Source organism: Sinocyclocheilus rhinocerous, unplaced genomic scaffold, assembly GCF_001515625.1.
Source record: "Sinocyclocheilus rhinocerous isolate Xijiao unplaced genomic scaffold, SAMN03320098_v1.1 scaffold1168, whole genome shotgun sequence".
In the NCBI taxonomy this organism is placed as follows: Eukaryota; Metazoa; Chordata; class Actinopteri; order Cypriniformes; family Cyprinidae; genus Sinocyclocheilus; species Sinocyclocheilus rhinocerous.
This window is the reverse complement of record NW_015650373.1, coordinates 638,678-655,044: the sequence shown is the minus strand read 5'-3', so window position 1 is coordinate 655,044 and position 16,367 is coordinate 638,678. Positions and strand designations below refer to the sequence as shown.

The window sequence follows — 16,367 nt, the reverse complement described above, 5'->3', positions numbered from 1 at the left end:
GACTCCCCATAGGCGTAATGGTTTTTATACTGTACAGACCGTATTTTCTATTGCCCTACACCAACCCTACACCTAAACCTACCCCTTACAGGAAACTTTGTGCATTTTTAGATTTTCAAAAAACTTCATTCTGTGTGATTTATTAGCTTGTTTACCCATGGGGAACTCAATTTAGGTCCCCCACCGTGACATGAGTCCCCATGAGTCTGTGTGTATTCAGGTTTAAGTCCCCACCAGAATAGAAACACAGGCACACACACACACACACACACAGAACTTCAAATATTAGACACTTCTCCTTTGGGTTCCAGGGGACAGTGTGGCACTGTAATTCACACAATGTATCTATAATAAGACCAAACAGTACAGACAGAAATGTAAGTAAAATTGACAGTTTTACTTACATTTCTGTCTATACTGTTTGTTATTGAAAGCAATATATTTATAATCTGAATTTCATACAACATATTGGATTTTACTCATCGTTGTAATGCATTTATGGAATATGGCAAAAACAAGGTATCTAAGCAGGCAGCATAATCATGCTAGATTAAAAGGTGTGTGTGTGTTGTGTGTGTTTTGTGTAACCTCTTCACTACCTTTACAGAAAGATGTGATTGACATGTGCCCTCCTGCCATGCTTAAACCCTGCACACAAACTCACACAGACACACACATACAGGGCTTGTGGAGAACAAAGGCCTCTCTTTGAGCTTAACACACCCTGTGAAGAGTGTGTGTGTTGTACGGTGGGGGTGGCGGGATAGAATCATCGAAGACCAATTAAGTTGCTGACAAACTGTGTTTATACAGAAAGGGGTCTCTCCCTTTCTCTCTACCTCTTGTATACACACACACTAGGGCTTCTGTTTCGAGAGCTTTACAGCCCTCAATAAGGGAAGGACGTGTTAGGGGTGTGTGTGAGCATGTGTGTGTGTGTGCTGATGAGCTCTTTGAAGTGAGCCCACGAGACAAAGAAAAAAGAAAGAAAGATAGACTGAGAGGAAAAAAGAGACAGAGCACACAACAAAAGAAAAAGAGCTTTAAAATGAACAATATCTCTCAGGAGGAATAAGCCATATATGTGTGAGTGAATTTCCTGCTGAGACGCGTGCGGTGAACTTTCAACTTTGACCTTTCATGAGCCTGATCATTGGATCCCTGTGTGATTGACCACATGTAGTCACAGAACATCTAGCATCTATAGCTTGTTATTTTGTTTTTGGGAGACATGTTAGATATGTTGATAAGGGGAATTCATTCAGAAATGATTTTATTGGAATTGAACTATTCACAAATAATCTTCCCCTCCAGTTAGCTGTTGACTCGAGAACTGTTAGGGGATCATTGAGTCAGTTCATTGAGTTGAACCTGAGAATCAAATTGCATGAATCATGTTGATCCTGTTAATCTATTTCACAAATCTGACCAAGTGATTCGATCACGATTCGGACTGATCTGAACTCAATGACTAATTGCAGAGCTCACTTAAACTGCAATCAGTTCATTATATGAAGATGTTGTATGGCTTCAGAAGACTTGTAATATAACGCACACGTAATATGGACTACTTTTTTGATACTTTAATGATGTTTCTTGTTTTTTTCCCCCCTCATTTTGGAGCTTAACAGATGTGGGCACTATGAGCTGTGGTTGTATGCCAGAGACTGAAACACAGGGACTGAGAAAGAAGTAGGACATAAAGACACTGAAGAGATGTGAGTAAATTGAAAGCAATACTGAGTGAGAAATCAGGAGTTTAGACTGAGAGACTGAACAAAGGAGAGACAGCATGAGAACGTGAAAGGTCAGTGGGAGAATCCCAGGGAAAATCTTAAGACTTTATTCATGGAGGTCTGGTTCTGTCCCTGCCGTCCTGTACACACCTACATGTAATGAGGGTCAACTCACAGGTCAGCGCACTGAACAAAGTCTGTGTTTGTGTCAGTTCTCATTGTCAGCTGACCTCAGTCAGTTACCCACCGCAGAATGAAGCCCAACACACATTTTGAAGTTACACAACTTTACACAGCCTTTACAAAAAAGAGAGCATTCAGACAGACACAGTGTCCAAAACATCCCACACATATCCGCTTAACACACCAGATAAAATACATACACACTAAAAACATGAATTATGACCTTTTCACAAACATGTTCAACATGTTACAACACAAATGTATTAAAAGGCACAATATAAAACAATAAACTCCACTTACAAAAAGTACTATGGTGTTTGCATGTTTTTGGACATATTTCCATGATAATACTATGTCATTTTTTAAATGTCTCTTATGCTCACCAAGGCTGCAATCATTTGATCTAACAATACAGGAATATTGTGAAATATTATTACAATTTAAAAGAACTGTTTTCTATTTAATAAATTTTAAAATGTAATTTATTCCTGTGATGGCAAAGTTGATATATTCAGCAGCAATTACTCCAGGCTTCAGTGTCACTTGATCCTTCAGAAATCAATCTAATATGCTGATTTGGTGGCCAAGAAATATTTCTTATTATTATCAACGTTGAAAACAGTTGTGCTGCTTAATATATTTGTGAAAACCATGCTACACTTTTTCAGGATTCTTTTATGAATAGAAAGCTCAAAACAACAGCATTTATTTGAAATAGAAAACTTTTGTAATATTATAAATGTCTTTACTGTCACTTTTAATCAATTTAAAGCATCCTTGCTGAATAAAAATATTCTTAATTATATTTTTAATTCTAATTCTATATTTCTATAATTCTTAATTATACATTTGTTCTATTCTAAATCACTCTATGCCAGGAATTTGTAACCTTTATAGACCTAGACTCTTAACCAACCTATGGACCCTCAATAAATATAAAAACATCAGATTTTAATCAGTAACACCTTAGTACAGGGGTAGGCAAGTTCGCTCCTAGAGAGCCGCAGTCCTGCAGAGTTCAGCTCCAACCCTGAAAAAAAAACTCACCTGCCTATAGCCTTAGTAATCCTGAAGACATTGATTAGCTTGTTCAGGTGTGTTTGATTAGGGTTGGAGCTGAACTCTGCAGGACTGCGGCTTTCTAGGACCGAACTTGCCTACCCCTGCCTTAGTATAACGTTCATTAAAAAACTAACTAAAACTATTATTACAATATATAATGCTTATCAGATAAGCAAATGTTCACCAATATTATGAAATGTTTAAAAGAGCATTCTATATGTTTTGTAAATCTTCTTTGTGGGCTCCCTGAATTATTTTCATGGACCCCACAGACCCTTGATTGAAAACCTTGGCTCTACACTGATTTATGTCTGTTAATGTTGGAGCCGTTTGGAAGAGATGTTTGTGATAGCAGTGCTAATTGCTTAAGTGTGTGTGTTTGTGTGTAAACAGCTCATAGGAGAGATGGTACTGATAGATGTGTAAACCGGGTGTGTTGGTGACTGCAAGATCTGATTATTGCAGACACTTACATTGATGTCTTTCCCAGCCCAGTTGCACTCTTCTCTCCAATCAACAGGCGCTGGCCAGTAGATCTGAGAGAGAGAGAGAGAGAGAGAGTCCAGAAGTGAGGAAGAGTTTTGGCTGAAGGTTAGGACCTTTGCAGGGTTAGACGTGTTCAGTAGCTTGAGGGACATTCTCGCTGAACCCCATCAGAGACACAGTTAAAACATGTCCAGGGGTGATGCACAAATGCACACACATCCGGACATATTCTCCCTTAACCACACCAGCACACAGTGACCGACAACTCTCACTTATCATTCCTTCTTTTTCCTTCCTAAAGAAATAAAAATCCATCATTCTGTCATCAGCATGTTGGCTCGGACTACCATAAATCAACTGGCATGACTTTAAAGGCTGATTAATTGTAATAAATAAATGCTAAAGCTTCCTGACTGGATCTCTATAGCATAAATGCACACACAATCTAATCACATGTTCTAATCACATGTGGGGGGCACAAAATGCAAGTGTAAACAGGCTATAAAAAATCCAATCACTTCATTGTAATCACTTCATTTGTTAAAACCAGGTATAAACACTGGACTGCTTCATTAAAGTAAATGTATGCACAGGAGTTAAATAAGCAAACATTTTTGAGAATAAAAATACTAATATTTTCTTCTTATTCCAACTTAAGAATAAAGCTAAGAATATTTTGTATTCCAGAAAAGGCACAAAAAAAGAAGAAGAAAATAAGAAATTGAAATGTAACGATTATTATTATTATGTTATAATTATGTTATTATATACATAATTAGATTGTAGGGTGTTTGAAATGAGTAGTACCTAATATTCAATCAGTCATTTTATTCTTCAAATATTTGTGATCACCTGAAGAACTTTTCAAGAATTGCATTTAATAAAATTCTTACAAACTTAATTTTTCTTCTGAGGAATATTTTTGTGAATCTGTCCCCAGGTGCTTATGCTGTATATCAGTGAGTTATGATTGACAGTTTAAAACTTAATTAGCTGATGAGAGAGACACAGTACAGAAGGGAAGACTGTTTCCTATCACACTTACATTATGGATGAAGTAAGGGGTAAGGAGTGTGCTGTACCTTCTGTTCTTGTTTGCTGATGTTGTCGAGACTGAGAGATAACAGAAAGTTACGAGCTCCAACAAATAGCCGCCCCCTCTCTTCATCTAAAAGGAGAGCTCCAAAACAACACGAATGCTCCAAGTCAAACCACTTAATGCCGTTAAACTGCTGGAGATCTGGAAAAAAACATGAAACCACAAAGAGTTAAACACAGAAACCTTAACACATGTATGCAGATACAACTATATATATATATATATATATATATATGTGATACAAGCCAGTTTCATCACCTTTATAAGACAGCTTCATCCGGGGTGAGGAAGATGAACTTCCACTGGATGAAGCACTGACGCCAATAAGCCCAAGCAGGACCAGCGAGCTGCACATCATCATCATCATAGTCATCATCATCTGAGGAAGACCAGAACTTCTTATCAGTTATAAACCGCAGACCGCTGCCACACAGATTCTTGAATGGGATGCTGGTTGTCGTGGCAGCTGTTGCCGTGACGGCTGTCAGTCGTCCTGCTTGTTATTACAGTGATGCTGTGGATGTGGAGTTTCCGCTCTACACTGAAAGCTGGACACCAGAACAACAACAAAAAAAGTGTTAGGAGTTTTCATCTTCTTTTCATAGCCACTATTCAGTCCTTGCTGACGCCTTGCTCTCCCACTCCTACAATACACCAGTCCGATAATAGCCATGATATTTCAGCTATGCAGGCACACACACTCACATGCTTTATTTCAGTAGCAGATGGTCTAAATCTACTTTTCTGCCTAAGATGAGAAGGGAGAAAATCTGATCTCATATTACACACACACACATACATATATACGCTCACTCATACAGAACTGGATGTCAAAGCAATCGGTCTTGTTGAGCCTTTCACTTGGTCTTTTTATGGTTCTGGTCCAGGTTCACTGCATGTCCAAACTGAAAGCCAAGATCCACTCGGTCAGAACACCATCCAGCTCTCATTTCAGACCAACAACATCTAATTTCTGCCGTGTGTATGTGCTTGCTTACTGCACTAGGTCATATTCAACATGTGGAGGGTAATGAAATGATAAATTAGAGGAGAGAATAGGAGAGGAGCTGTCTGACTCTATACTGTATCATTTTAAAACATATCATTCAGACTTCCATCGAAATAAACTGCTGAGATCCTCAAGCTAAAACAGGAACCTCTTCGTCAAGACAGATAACTGAACACACTTTGATGTATTTATGCACTTTTGGTTTTAATATTCTCACTTTATCTCATGAGTGTAAGAGTGTGTGTGTGTGTGTGTGCATGTGTTCAGTATGTCAGACACTTTAAGAGGAATCTGTATAGTTATTTTATAGTTCTTTTTCTATTCAGCCGTCCAACCCCTCCTGCCAAAATGAAACAGAGCATCTTTCAGTTTCTTTCTCCACGTCTTTCTGATTTTTAGGTGCTAGTAAAAGACCGATATTGCTGTATTTATGTACGTATTGTTAGGATCATATTTTTACAACTCGGATTTTTATTTTGACACAGGATTAAGGATCAATATCAGTATGCATTTAAATTTTGAATAGTTTCATTTGTGTAACATCATTATTTTGTTTTGTGGGCCATATGTAAACCTATTATGTGAAATAGCTTTTTCAGGGAAGTACTAAAAAATATATATGCAAACTTATAATTACAACTGCACAAGTGTGTAAGTTTACTTGGCCATACTAAAATGTCCACAGAACTTTGAGAAAATCTGACAAAATGTTGGTTATTTTAAAACAATAGAAATCGATTAGATATTTAAGTAAATGTGTGTGATTCCTTTGTCCTACATTGTGGGGACAAGCCAACAGTCCTCACAATGAAAATGGCCTAAAAACTATATATATATATATATATATATATATGTGATACAAGCCAGTTTCATCACCTTTATAAGACAGCTTCATCCGGGGTGAGGAAGATGAACTTCCACTGGATGAAGCACTGACGCCAATAAGCCCAAGCAGGACCAGCGAGCTGCACATCATCATCATCATAGTCATCATCATCTGAGGAAGACCAGAACTTCTTATCAGTTATAAACCGCAGACCGCTGCCACACAGATTCTTGAATGGGATGCTGGTTGTCGTGGCAGCTGTTGCCGTGACGGCTGTCAGTCGTCCTGCTTGTTGTTACAGTGATGCTGTGGATGTGGAGTTTCCGCTCTACACTGAAAGCTGGACACCAGAACAACAACAAAAAAAGTGTTAGGAGTTTTCATCTTCTTTTCATAGCCACTATTCAGTCCTTGCTGACGCCTTGCTCTCCCACTCCTACAATACACCAGTCCGATAATAGCCATGATATTTCAGCTATGCAGGCACACACACTCACATGCTTTATTTCAGTAGCAGATGGTCTAAATCTACTTTTCTGCCTAAGATGAGAAGGGAGAAAATCTGATCTCATATTACACACACACACATACATATATACGCTCACTCATACAGAACTGGATGTCAAAGCAATCGGTCTTGTTGAGCCTTTCACTTGGTCTTTTTATGGTTCTGGTCCAGGTTCACTGCATGTCCAAACTGAAAGCCAAGATCCACTCGGTCAGAACACCATCCAGCTCTCATTTCAGACCAACAACATCTAATTTCTGCCGTGTGTATGTGCTTGCTTACTGCACTAGGTCATATTCAACATGTGGAGGGTAATGAAATGATAAATTAGAGGAGAGAATAGGAGAGGAGCTGTCTGACTCTATACTGTATCATTTTAAAACATATCATTCAGACTTCCATCGAAATAAACTGCTGAGATCCTCAAGCTAAAACAGGAACCTCTTCGTCAAGACAGATAACTGAACACACTTTGATGTATTTATGCACTTTTGGTTTTAATATTCTCACTTTATCTCATGAGTGTAAGAGTGTGTGTGTGTGTGTGTGCATGTGTTCAGTATGTCAGACACTTTAAGAGGAATCTGTATAGTTATTTTATAGTTCTTTTTCTATTCAGCCGTCCAACCCCTCCTGCCAAAATGAAACAGAGCATCTTTCAGTTTCTTTCTCCACGTCTTTCTGATTTTTAGGTGCTAGTAAAAGACCGATATTGCTGTATTTATGTACGTATTGTTAGGATCATATTTTTACAACTCGGATTTTTATTTTGACACAGGATTAAGGATCAATATCAGTATGCATTTAAATTTTGAATAGTTTCATTTGTGTAACATCATTATTTTGTTTTGTGGGCCATATGTAAACCTATTATGTGAAATAGCTTTTTCAGGGAAGTACTAAAAAATATATATGCAAACTTATAATTACAACTGCACAAGTGTGTAAGTTTACTTGGCCATACTAAAATGTCCACAGAACTTTGAGAAAATCTGACAAAATGTTGGTTATTTTAAAACAATAGAAATCGATTAGATATTTAAGTAAATGTGTGTGATTCCTTTGTCCTACATTGTGGGGACAAGCCAACAGTCCTCACAATGAAAATGGCCTAAAAACATCCTAAAGAATGTGTCAATGAAAATGGAAACATGCAGAAAGGTTTGTGTTAGGCTTAAGTTTAGAGTTAGACAACAGAAAATATCATTAAGCTCGGTGTAAAAACCAAATAAGTTAAAGGAAAGTCCTATTATGGCAAAACAATGTTGAGAAAGAGAATGATAAGTGTTATAAGAGGAAGATAAAACAGAGAGGGATACATTTCTATTTTTTAACATTTGTTACATCTCCAAAAGCCCTTTAGCAACACACACACCAATACTTTACATACCCATTTGCTGCATTTGTGTTGAATTTTAATAAGAGTTAGTGAGCATCACCAGTAAGATGAGAGGAGACCTACTGACTCCACTGAATATAGATTTTACCCACACACACTTGCACAGTTTTACTGCACTGCTAAAATGTACAGAACCCTGAAAAGGTAGACTATCCTCCAGTGTGTTGATTTTTGTATTTATTTAAACAGAGTAACAAATATAGCAGCATCCTAAACCAAATATAAAAGTGCTTTGTTCTTTCTTCCTCTCTTTCTGTTTCTATTGCTGTGAATAATGGAACTATTCACACAGGCAGACAGCAGAAGTCTCATAATAAAACACACTCACACACACACAGTCCCTCTGTCTGTAGCGCTGTCACACTGATTAGCTGTGCTAATTTACTATAAACACAGTTAATATGAGCTACTGCAGGACCGTGTGTGTGTGAGAGAGAGACACACATTCAAGTACATCCAGCAAGGTTCATACCCCCCATCCTGGGAGATTGACTGTATACAAGAGTAGAGCAGAAAAGTGCATCCCAGCGCCCTTCACATCTCTTTAAGCAAAGAGGCTGTGCCAACGCAGCAAATCGTACATCATCATTACAGCCAAGGCTGGAGCAGGACATGCTCACACACACATACACACACAGATGGAGACTCTTCCACAGGAACCAGGCCTTAAAACCAGACTAAATGCTGCTAAGTCCAAAATAAACCAACAATAATTAACCTTAAGAACACAATGACAACACCAGACAAAACAAGCCAAATGAGAGAGAGAGAGTGAAAGAAAGAAAGAAAGAAGAGAGAAGGAGGTAACTGTGTCATAAGCCTCTCGGTTCATGACGCTCGGTGCGAGCGAGATCCTGAAGAGAGAGAGAACGAGTGAGAGAGAGTGAAAGAGAAGAGGAGAAAGGAGTCGATTGTTCTGCTGAGCGGCTCCTCTGGACTGAGACCAACTGTCAGAACCTCCAGTAAGGGAGCGAAAGAGAAAAGAAAGATTGAAACGTGTGAGGAAAGGCCTTTGCTCACACGCAGGGGGAAATAAAGGGATAGTTCACACAAAAAATAAATTCTGCCATCAATATTTCACCCTCATGCTGTTCAAATCTGTACGACCTCATGAGAGTTCATGAGAAAAGTAGAGATCTCGGATTTATATATTGTTCTTCTGAATCAGATCTTTTCACTGAATCAGATGATTCTGTCTACAAAACCAGTCTACATGGCTGATTCGTTCAGATGAATTTGTGAATGAATGACTTTCAATGACTTTTAATGATTTCTAGTCTGTTCTCTCATTAAATTATTGTATGGCCTCAGAGGACTTGGAATATAGTGCACAAGCTGTATGAACTACTTTCATGATACTTATATGGTGCTTCTAAGTCCTTAGCTTGAAAGCTCCAGTATTGCAGAGTAATTGCTTGGAAAAAAGTGTAAAGTAAAACATTACTCAAAATTTCAGCTTTTGGGTTTTGAGAAAGAAAGAAAGCCATGCGGTTTGTAATGACAGTGTGAGTAAACAATGACAGACTTTTTGTGTTCGGGTGAATTATCCCTTTAAGAAACTGCAGGTAACCAAAAGTTGTTCTTCTTTAGGAGAGACAGAAGAGAAATGTCATTCTTTGTTAAGCATTTTCAGTCTTTGTACCGAAAAGAAACAACCCACCTTGCTGACTTTTCTTCTGTGTTTCAGGCTTTATAGGTCCAACAAGGGCACGCTGGCACAATAACATGAGTTACTCTCCCCTCTGTGGTCTCTCACTGTGGCTCTCTCTCTCTCAGGCACATAGATGCGAACATAAAACTGCTCCAAACTCTCTTGCTTTAGATCAACCACTACACTCTCCGAGATAAAACTTTGTATACACACAACAAAGACAGTCACAAATCCTTTCAAAGAATGAATTTGGTGGCTCTTAGCCCTAACAGAAGTGAAACGGCAAGTTTCAGCATGTGTGTGTGTGTGTGTGTGTGTGTGTGTGTGACTGCAGTGATCTCCCAGGTCAGCCACAAGCCCTCAGTCCATTTAGAATAATACACACAAGTACAAAGCTCTCTCACACAGGCACTCTGTCAGAATGATAGATAGAATGAACTTTAAATTAGACAAAAAAAAAAGAGTAAAGCAAGATACAGAGAGAGTTTAGGAGAGAAAGGGGTTAAAAATGTATTGTACCAGCTGTCTGACTCAGAGGTCTTCTTCATGCTGAATGTGAGACTAGCATGCATCACTATTAGTATTGGTCACACTTAGGATTAGTTAGATTTGAACAAACCAGTAACCATTAGCATTACACTTCGGTATGTAACTTTGCCTTAGAAACCACCTAGAAAAGCTCTTGCACCCATGTAGAACACCTTAGCAACTGCACAGAGTCACTCTAATGCCCTACTGAGAGAAGCTTGGCAACTGCATAACACTCCAAACACTTTAGTAACTGCATAGCAACACCCTGGCAGCCTCCCAAAACACTCAAGAAACTATCTAAAAGAAAACTTGAGAAAACTAAAAGAAACTTGCTTGCATAAAACCATCCACAACACTCTAGCAACCACTTAGAAATGCCGTTGCATATGCATAGCAAGCAACACACTACAAACCCACTCACAACACTTTAGTAACTACATAGCAACACCCTGACAACCATCCACAACGCCCCCCCCCCATTTTTTTAAGAGAAAATGTAAACAAATCTATTTAGGATCACTATTATAAACCTTATATAGAGCTTCACTATTCAAAGGATAATTGTAATGTTTTGTATGATACCATAATACCAATGCCAAACACAAACCCACACACACACACAGAAAATAATAATAAAAAAATAAAATAAAATGTGTGTGTGTGTTTGGCAAGGATCCATGGTTGCGGGGCTCTGTGCAAACACTTCTGAAGGGTTGAGGACTTAAAGGACAAAAAAGAGGTATTCTCTCTTTTTCTCTCTCTGTGTACCAGATAATAGCGCTCATTAACCCCAGTCTGGTTTTCTGATTACCATGGTAACACTGGTTATTTGATGTGTGTGTTGCTGTATAATCTTTAAAGTCTATTAAACACTTTAAACCCCTCGAGTTCAAGAGGTACTCTGATACTGTACTCAAAGACTACAGATGTGTGTGTTAGAATAGGTGTGGACACATACAATGTACTGTTAATGTGTTGTTTCTGGTGTTTAGAGTTTGTAGGATCAGCTGTGTAAAAGAGGCGATAGAGTGGTGTACTTTTACTGTGGTTTAATCAGAAAGTACCCCTGTAAAACAACAGAAGATGTCATTTCAATACATTTGGCAATAAATGAAGGGTGTTTCTCTAATAAATGTTGAATAGAGGACACAGATACACACACACTCTGGAGTTCAGAAAGTTGCAAACTCTTGTCCCTCACCGCAACATCCCACGACTTAAACAAATGAGCATTACGTCAGCTGGTCAATAACAGCTGATTCATCACACTTACACATTCACATTAGAGATTCACTGCTTGTTAAGGGACTAGTTCTTTCCGTGAGCACTTTTCTCTTATGTAATGCAGAAAGTGACGTAATTTCATGGGACTTCATAAAAAATAAAATCTCTTAAGATACACTCTTCACTAGTTTATTTAATTTGTCCACTGAACATATCTTATGCAACTTATGCATCACTGGAATTTTTTCTTTCTTTCTGAAAATAATGAAAATGCCTACCATCTCAAATAATGTATTGTGTTAAATTGCATTTTGTGATGGAAATGACAGTAATATAAATGACAATTATAATATTTTTTGGAATAAAAAAAGAATTATTTTGTTTTCACAGCTAGATTTTTATGTATCCAAAATAAACACAATTAAATAATAATATTAATCTATATGAATAATTTTATAATATTTGAATAACAATATAATATTTGGCATACAAATGATTTTTCTTTATTTTCTTCAAGTCTTCATATCGTAAGCTCGAGATTGTCTCCCTGGCAAAAATAACACACTAACTTTGCAAAAAAAACAAACAAAAAGAAACCTGGGGAAAACCGGCTGGTGTGGTTGAAACCTGACAACAGAGGGAATCACCATTACTGAAAACTTGATATAAATAATTTTCACACAATAAATACTGCTTTTTTCCCTATTTGTTAAGATTTGTTTTTCTTATAAGATTTTAAGAAGTTTTAAAATCTGGCTCTTGGGCAAGGTGACAAAATTTACACACAAAACACATTTGAAATGTAAATAATGATAAAAAAGTCTCCAAGCCCATGTTAATGTAATTTTCATATAACAAAATTAAAAGTTAAAATCTGTTTTAATAAAAAAAAAAAGATAAATAAATACTAACAATCCCTTGGACAAAAGTGCCCAAACTCAAAGACACACCCATAAACTTTGTGTGTTTTATAAAAAAAAAAACCATCAGAATGACTGTCCCGTCTATGGACAGTAAACGTGCGAGGTCAGAATGGCACTGTGTATATATGAGATGGACTGATGTCCCTGTGCCAGTGTTGGATTCTGGGTCAGTGTTTCTTGAGTTGTAAGACTCGTAGCTAATCACCATGACTGTGGTCGACACGGCAACATGACATAAAACAAATTCCAGAACTAAGAGGGTGATTATCACCAAGGCGACATCACAGTGTCACCTACTCGACTCCGAACATAATACTCAAATCTGATTGGCCAGTAGGCGTGAACCACTGCAACTGGCTTAAAGTTTTGGGACTGAGGACGTCATAACTCACCCAGCTGACAGTTATATGTGCTAATTTAGGCTAAAGGCACACCAGCATTCAGAAGGTGAAAATTACACGCTCCTAATCTCAGCCCTGGTTTAAGAGTTTTGTTTCTCATGGTTCTGTTTTCTTTACACACTCTCCTCTGACATTCACAAAACCTCCCCTCTGAACCTGTGATTAGGGTCTGCACACATTCCACAAGCTTCACAAACTGAATATTATCCATAGTCTCTCTATTTCACTCTCTTACTTTTTCTCTCCCCCTTTATCTCTCCCTCAGGGTCAAACCATCATGAAGTTAAATCCTTTCACCCATATTTCCTCTGTGTCTTTGAAGTGGGCAACAAAGTAACACAATTCACACACACAATCATACACACACGGTTACTTAGCCATCTACATAAGGACTTATCTTAAACTTATGTTTTTAATTAAATCTAATTAAATACTATAAGTAACTAGCACATAGAACGTTTTGCATTTTTAGAATAAAAAAATATTTTATTTATTTAACAATTTTTCCAAAAGGGGATCTTTTTTTTGTCCTCCTCAATGGGGTCAGAAGTTATATTGCAAGCGTAAGTCAGTTAACTTTAGATAAACTGTCAATTATCCAAAGCTATTTTGTGTGAAAAAAGGAAAATATGCAGAAAAACAGAAAATATATGTTAAAATATTTACAGCTAAAGAAGCTAAAATGAAGATAAATGTTTAATTGTTCCTTCCACAGTTAAATGAAATAATATTTTAAGTATATGGCTATTATTTAATGTAAGCTCATAACCATGTATGTAAATACATTAATATGGTACTTAATACATGTTATTATAGTACCAGGCCTAAAAGGCAACTTAAAAAAAAAAAAAAACAGTTTTATAAAATATGTAATGCAGGTCTCTGCTCCGTTTCTCTATCCACTAAGGAGTCCTGGCCTGAAAAATGTTCAAGACCCCTAGCTAAGTACATACACGCACACTTCTAGAACAGAGACAATCTAAAATCTCAATCAATCATCATAGGTTTTACACATAACTGTTCCAGCTCTTTTGCACCACACAGATTTTTCTCATGAGACCGATTTAGTGCTAGTCCCAGGTCACTTCTGTCTGGCTATTTTCCGTGACCTAAAACAGCAGTAGAGTGGAACCTGTGGGAAATTCAACATAACCCACACACACACACACACATTGATGGGGTCAATCCCTGGCCCCACCCCCAGTTAGGATTATAAATGACTGACAGGTGCTTTATAAGTAAAATGACACTGATTAATATGACTTCAGCCTTTTCTTTTTGTTCCGTTCTTTTTTTCTTCCCTCTCTGTTTTGTCTAGGAGAAGGTGCAGGTCACACTTATTTGGATGGAAGTGGAAGTGGATTTGGAAAACACTTTGACAAGTCTTCATAGTCTCCCTTCCTTCACACACAGCTGTTTCCCTGCAGAGGCTGAAGATCTGTTCCCAGTAAGAGCTGTCAGAAGAGATTCTGGAGACTGGATGAAGAGACAGTGTGTGTGAGTGTGTCACAGCATACCGTCAGGAAGCTGTCAACGCCTCTGGTATGATACTAACGATCATACACACACACAGACAGTGGTAACATTATTCATGGGGATGGTGAGAGATTATCAGCGGCTTGACTGGTTCTGCTGGGATTGTGATGGGATAAGTGTGGCAGATTACTGCTGGAGTTTTGAGCCTTCGACCCACGAGTCTCTGGGTGTCAGTTCCAGACTAACCCGATGGGACCATCAGAGCATCTCTCTCTCTCTCTCTCTCTCTCTCTCACACACACACACACACACACACACAGTGGCTTCTCTGCACTGTATAATACCTCTATCACTTTACATTTAATCTCTTGTCAGTTTTACCTCAGTTTTGCTAAGTTTTAAAGTTTGACTCTCACTCCATGTGTCCTTCTTTCTGTCACACACACACACCCTCTGGATGAGCTGTCTCAAAAGAGGTAGAAATCCCCTCTATTAGAGTGTAATTGAAAGGCTGGGGCAGCAGTAAAGAATGATAGATGGGTTTTACACACACACACACACACACACACACACACACACACACACACACACACACCTTGTTTCTCAGGTGTCAGTTAAAAAAGTGATTGGACCATGCAGGTGGGCCATTTAAGGTTTCCAGGGAACCACACATCTGGGAAATCACCCTTAGAAAGAAACAGAGCAAGATGTACTTAACATGTCAAGGGAAAAAAATCTCTCACACACAGCATTAAGAAGCATCTACTCGTCTGCAATTCATATCTGATCAAACAAGAAGACACTTTTCTCCTCATCTAAAGCCAAAAAAGCCGTCTATTATAAGTTAGACAGACAGACTGAGAGAGATAAAACTTTTAAAATCACCTCTAAATGAAGCCTAAGAAGCCTGAATTGGCTATATGTAGTGGGACAAATTATTCAATGGCCTGCAAACAATAAAAATGCTCTATATAGAAGATTTACATTTATATTAGATTTACAGATGCAACATCCACATAGTAACTTCATAAAGAACCCTCTATCACAAACCAGAGGGAATATGCATTCATATACTCCATCTTTACCTTGTACACCCACACAATCGAGTAACATGCACACAAAGAAGCTCATATGGAAGCATAAACACTATGAACACTGAACAGCAGGCTTTAAAGACATATGGCAAGACAAATGTCAAGTAACCACTGTAAACGTGGATAAGCAGATCTACACAGGGAGTAGACAGCAGACACCAGCCTCGTGTGTGTGACTGTGTACACTCAAGACTTTGTGTTTAGTTTGGTGAATGTTTAATTTAATTCAGTAATGAGCACAGCTGCAGGAGAACTGAACAAACGCGATTTCACACAGAACAAACGGCCTATAGAGAAGGAAAGAAAGAAAGAAAGAAAAGGCTATAGTGAATAAATAAAGTGTTATTCTATACTAAAACATAAACGAATATGTTATTTAAATGGAATTGTAAGAATGATAGCATGACACTGATGTAACTCAAAGACTTTCAATCTATCAAACAACAACTCATACGCCAACATGAAATGGAAATCTATTTTCTAAACGCGTCTTAATAATCCTATTTGACCTTTGACCTCTGATAATTTTAATCAAAATGTCATAACTGAAACTTCTGTTTAAATGATAGACATCTGGTGACGTATGACCTCTCCAATCATTAAGTCCTGCCCCTTTCTTGCACTTTACTGCACGCTCTCATTCAAATATGCCTCCATCCAATCAACAACCAATAGAAAGAACCAAGTCCCCGCACTACATATTTTTCTTTTCCAATAATCACTTGAATGTACACACACACACACACACACACAAACACA

General features: G+C 37.9%; 1 protein-coding gene across 4 annotated transcripts in view; it reads right to left on the bottom strand.

Annotated features, from left to right (window-relative positions):
• Positions 1-16,367, bottom strand: part of LOC107711952 (semaphorin-3B-like) — a 32,719-nt gene that overhangs the window by 9,874 nt on the left and 6,478 nt on the right. For 2 of the 4 annotated variants that reach the window (XM_016517050.1, XM_016517051.1), the window contains exons 2-4: positions 6,452-6,741; positions 4,550-4,707; positions 3,455-3,517 (exon numbers count right to left, since the gene is read on the bottom strand). In XM_016517050.1, coding sequence (XP_016372536.1) covers positions 3,455-3,517; positions 4,550-4,707; positions 6,452-6,572 — 342 coding nt within the window. In that variant the 5' untranslated portion in view covers positions 6,573-6,741. Of the gene's footprint in view, positions 1-3,454; positions 3,518-4,549; positions 4,708-4,824; positions 5,106-6,451; positions 6,742-16,367 lie in introns of those variants that run through there. The other 2 variants (XM_016517052.1, XM_016517053.1) reach the window with 2 other exon arrangements.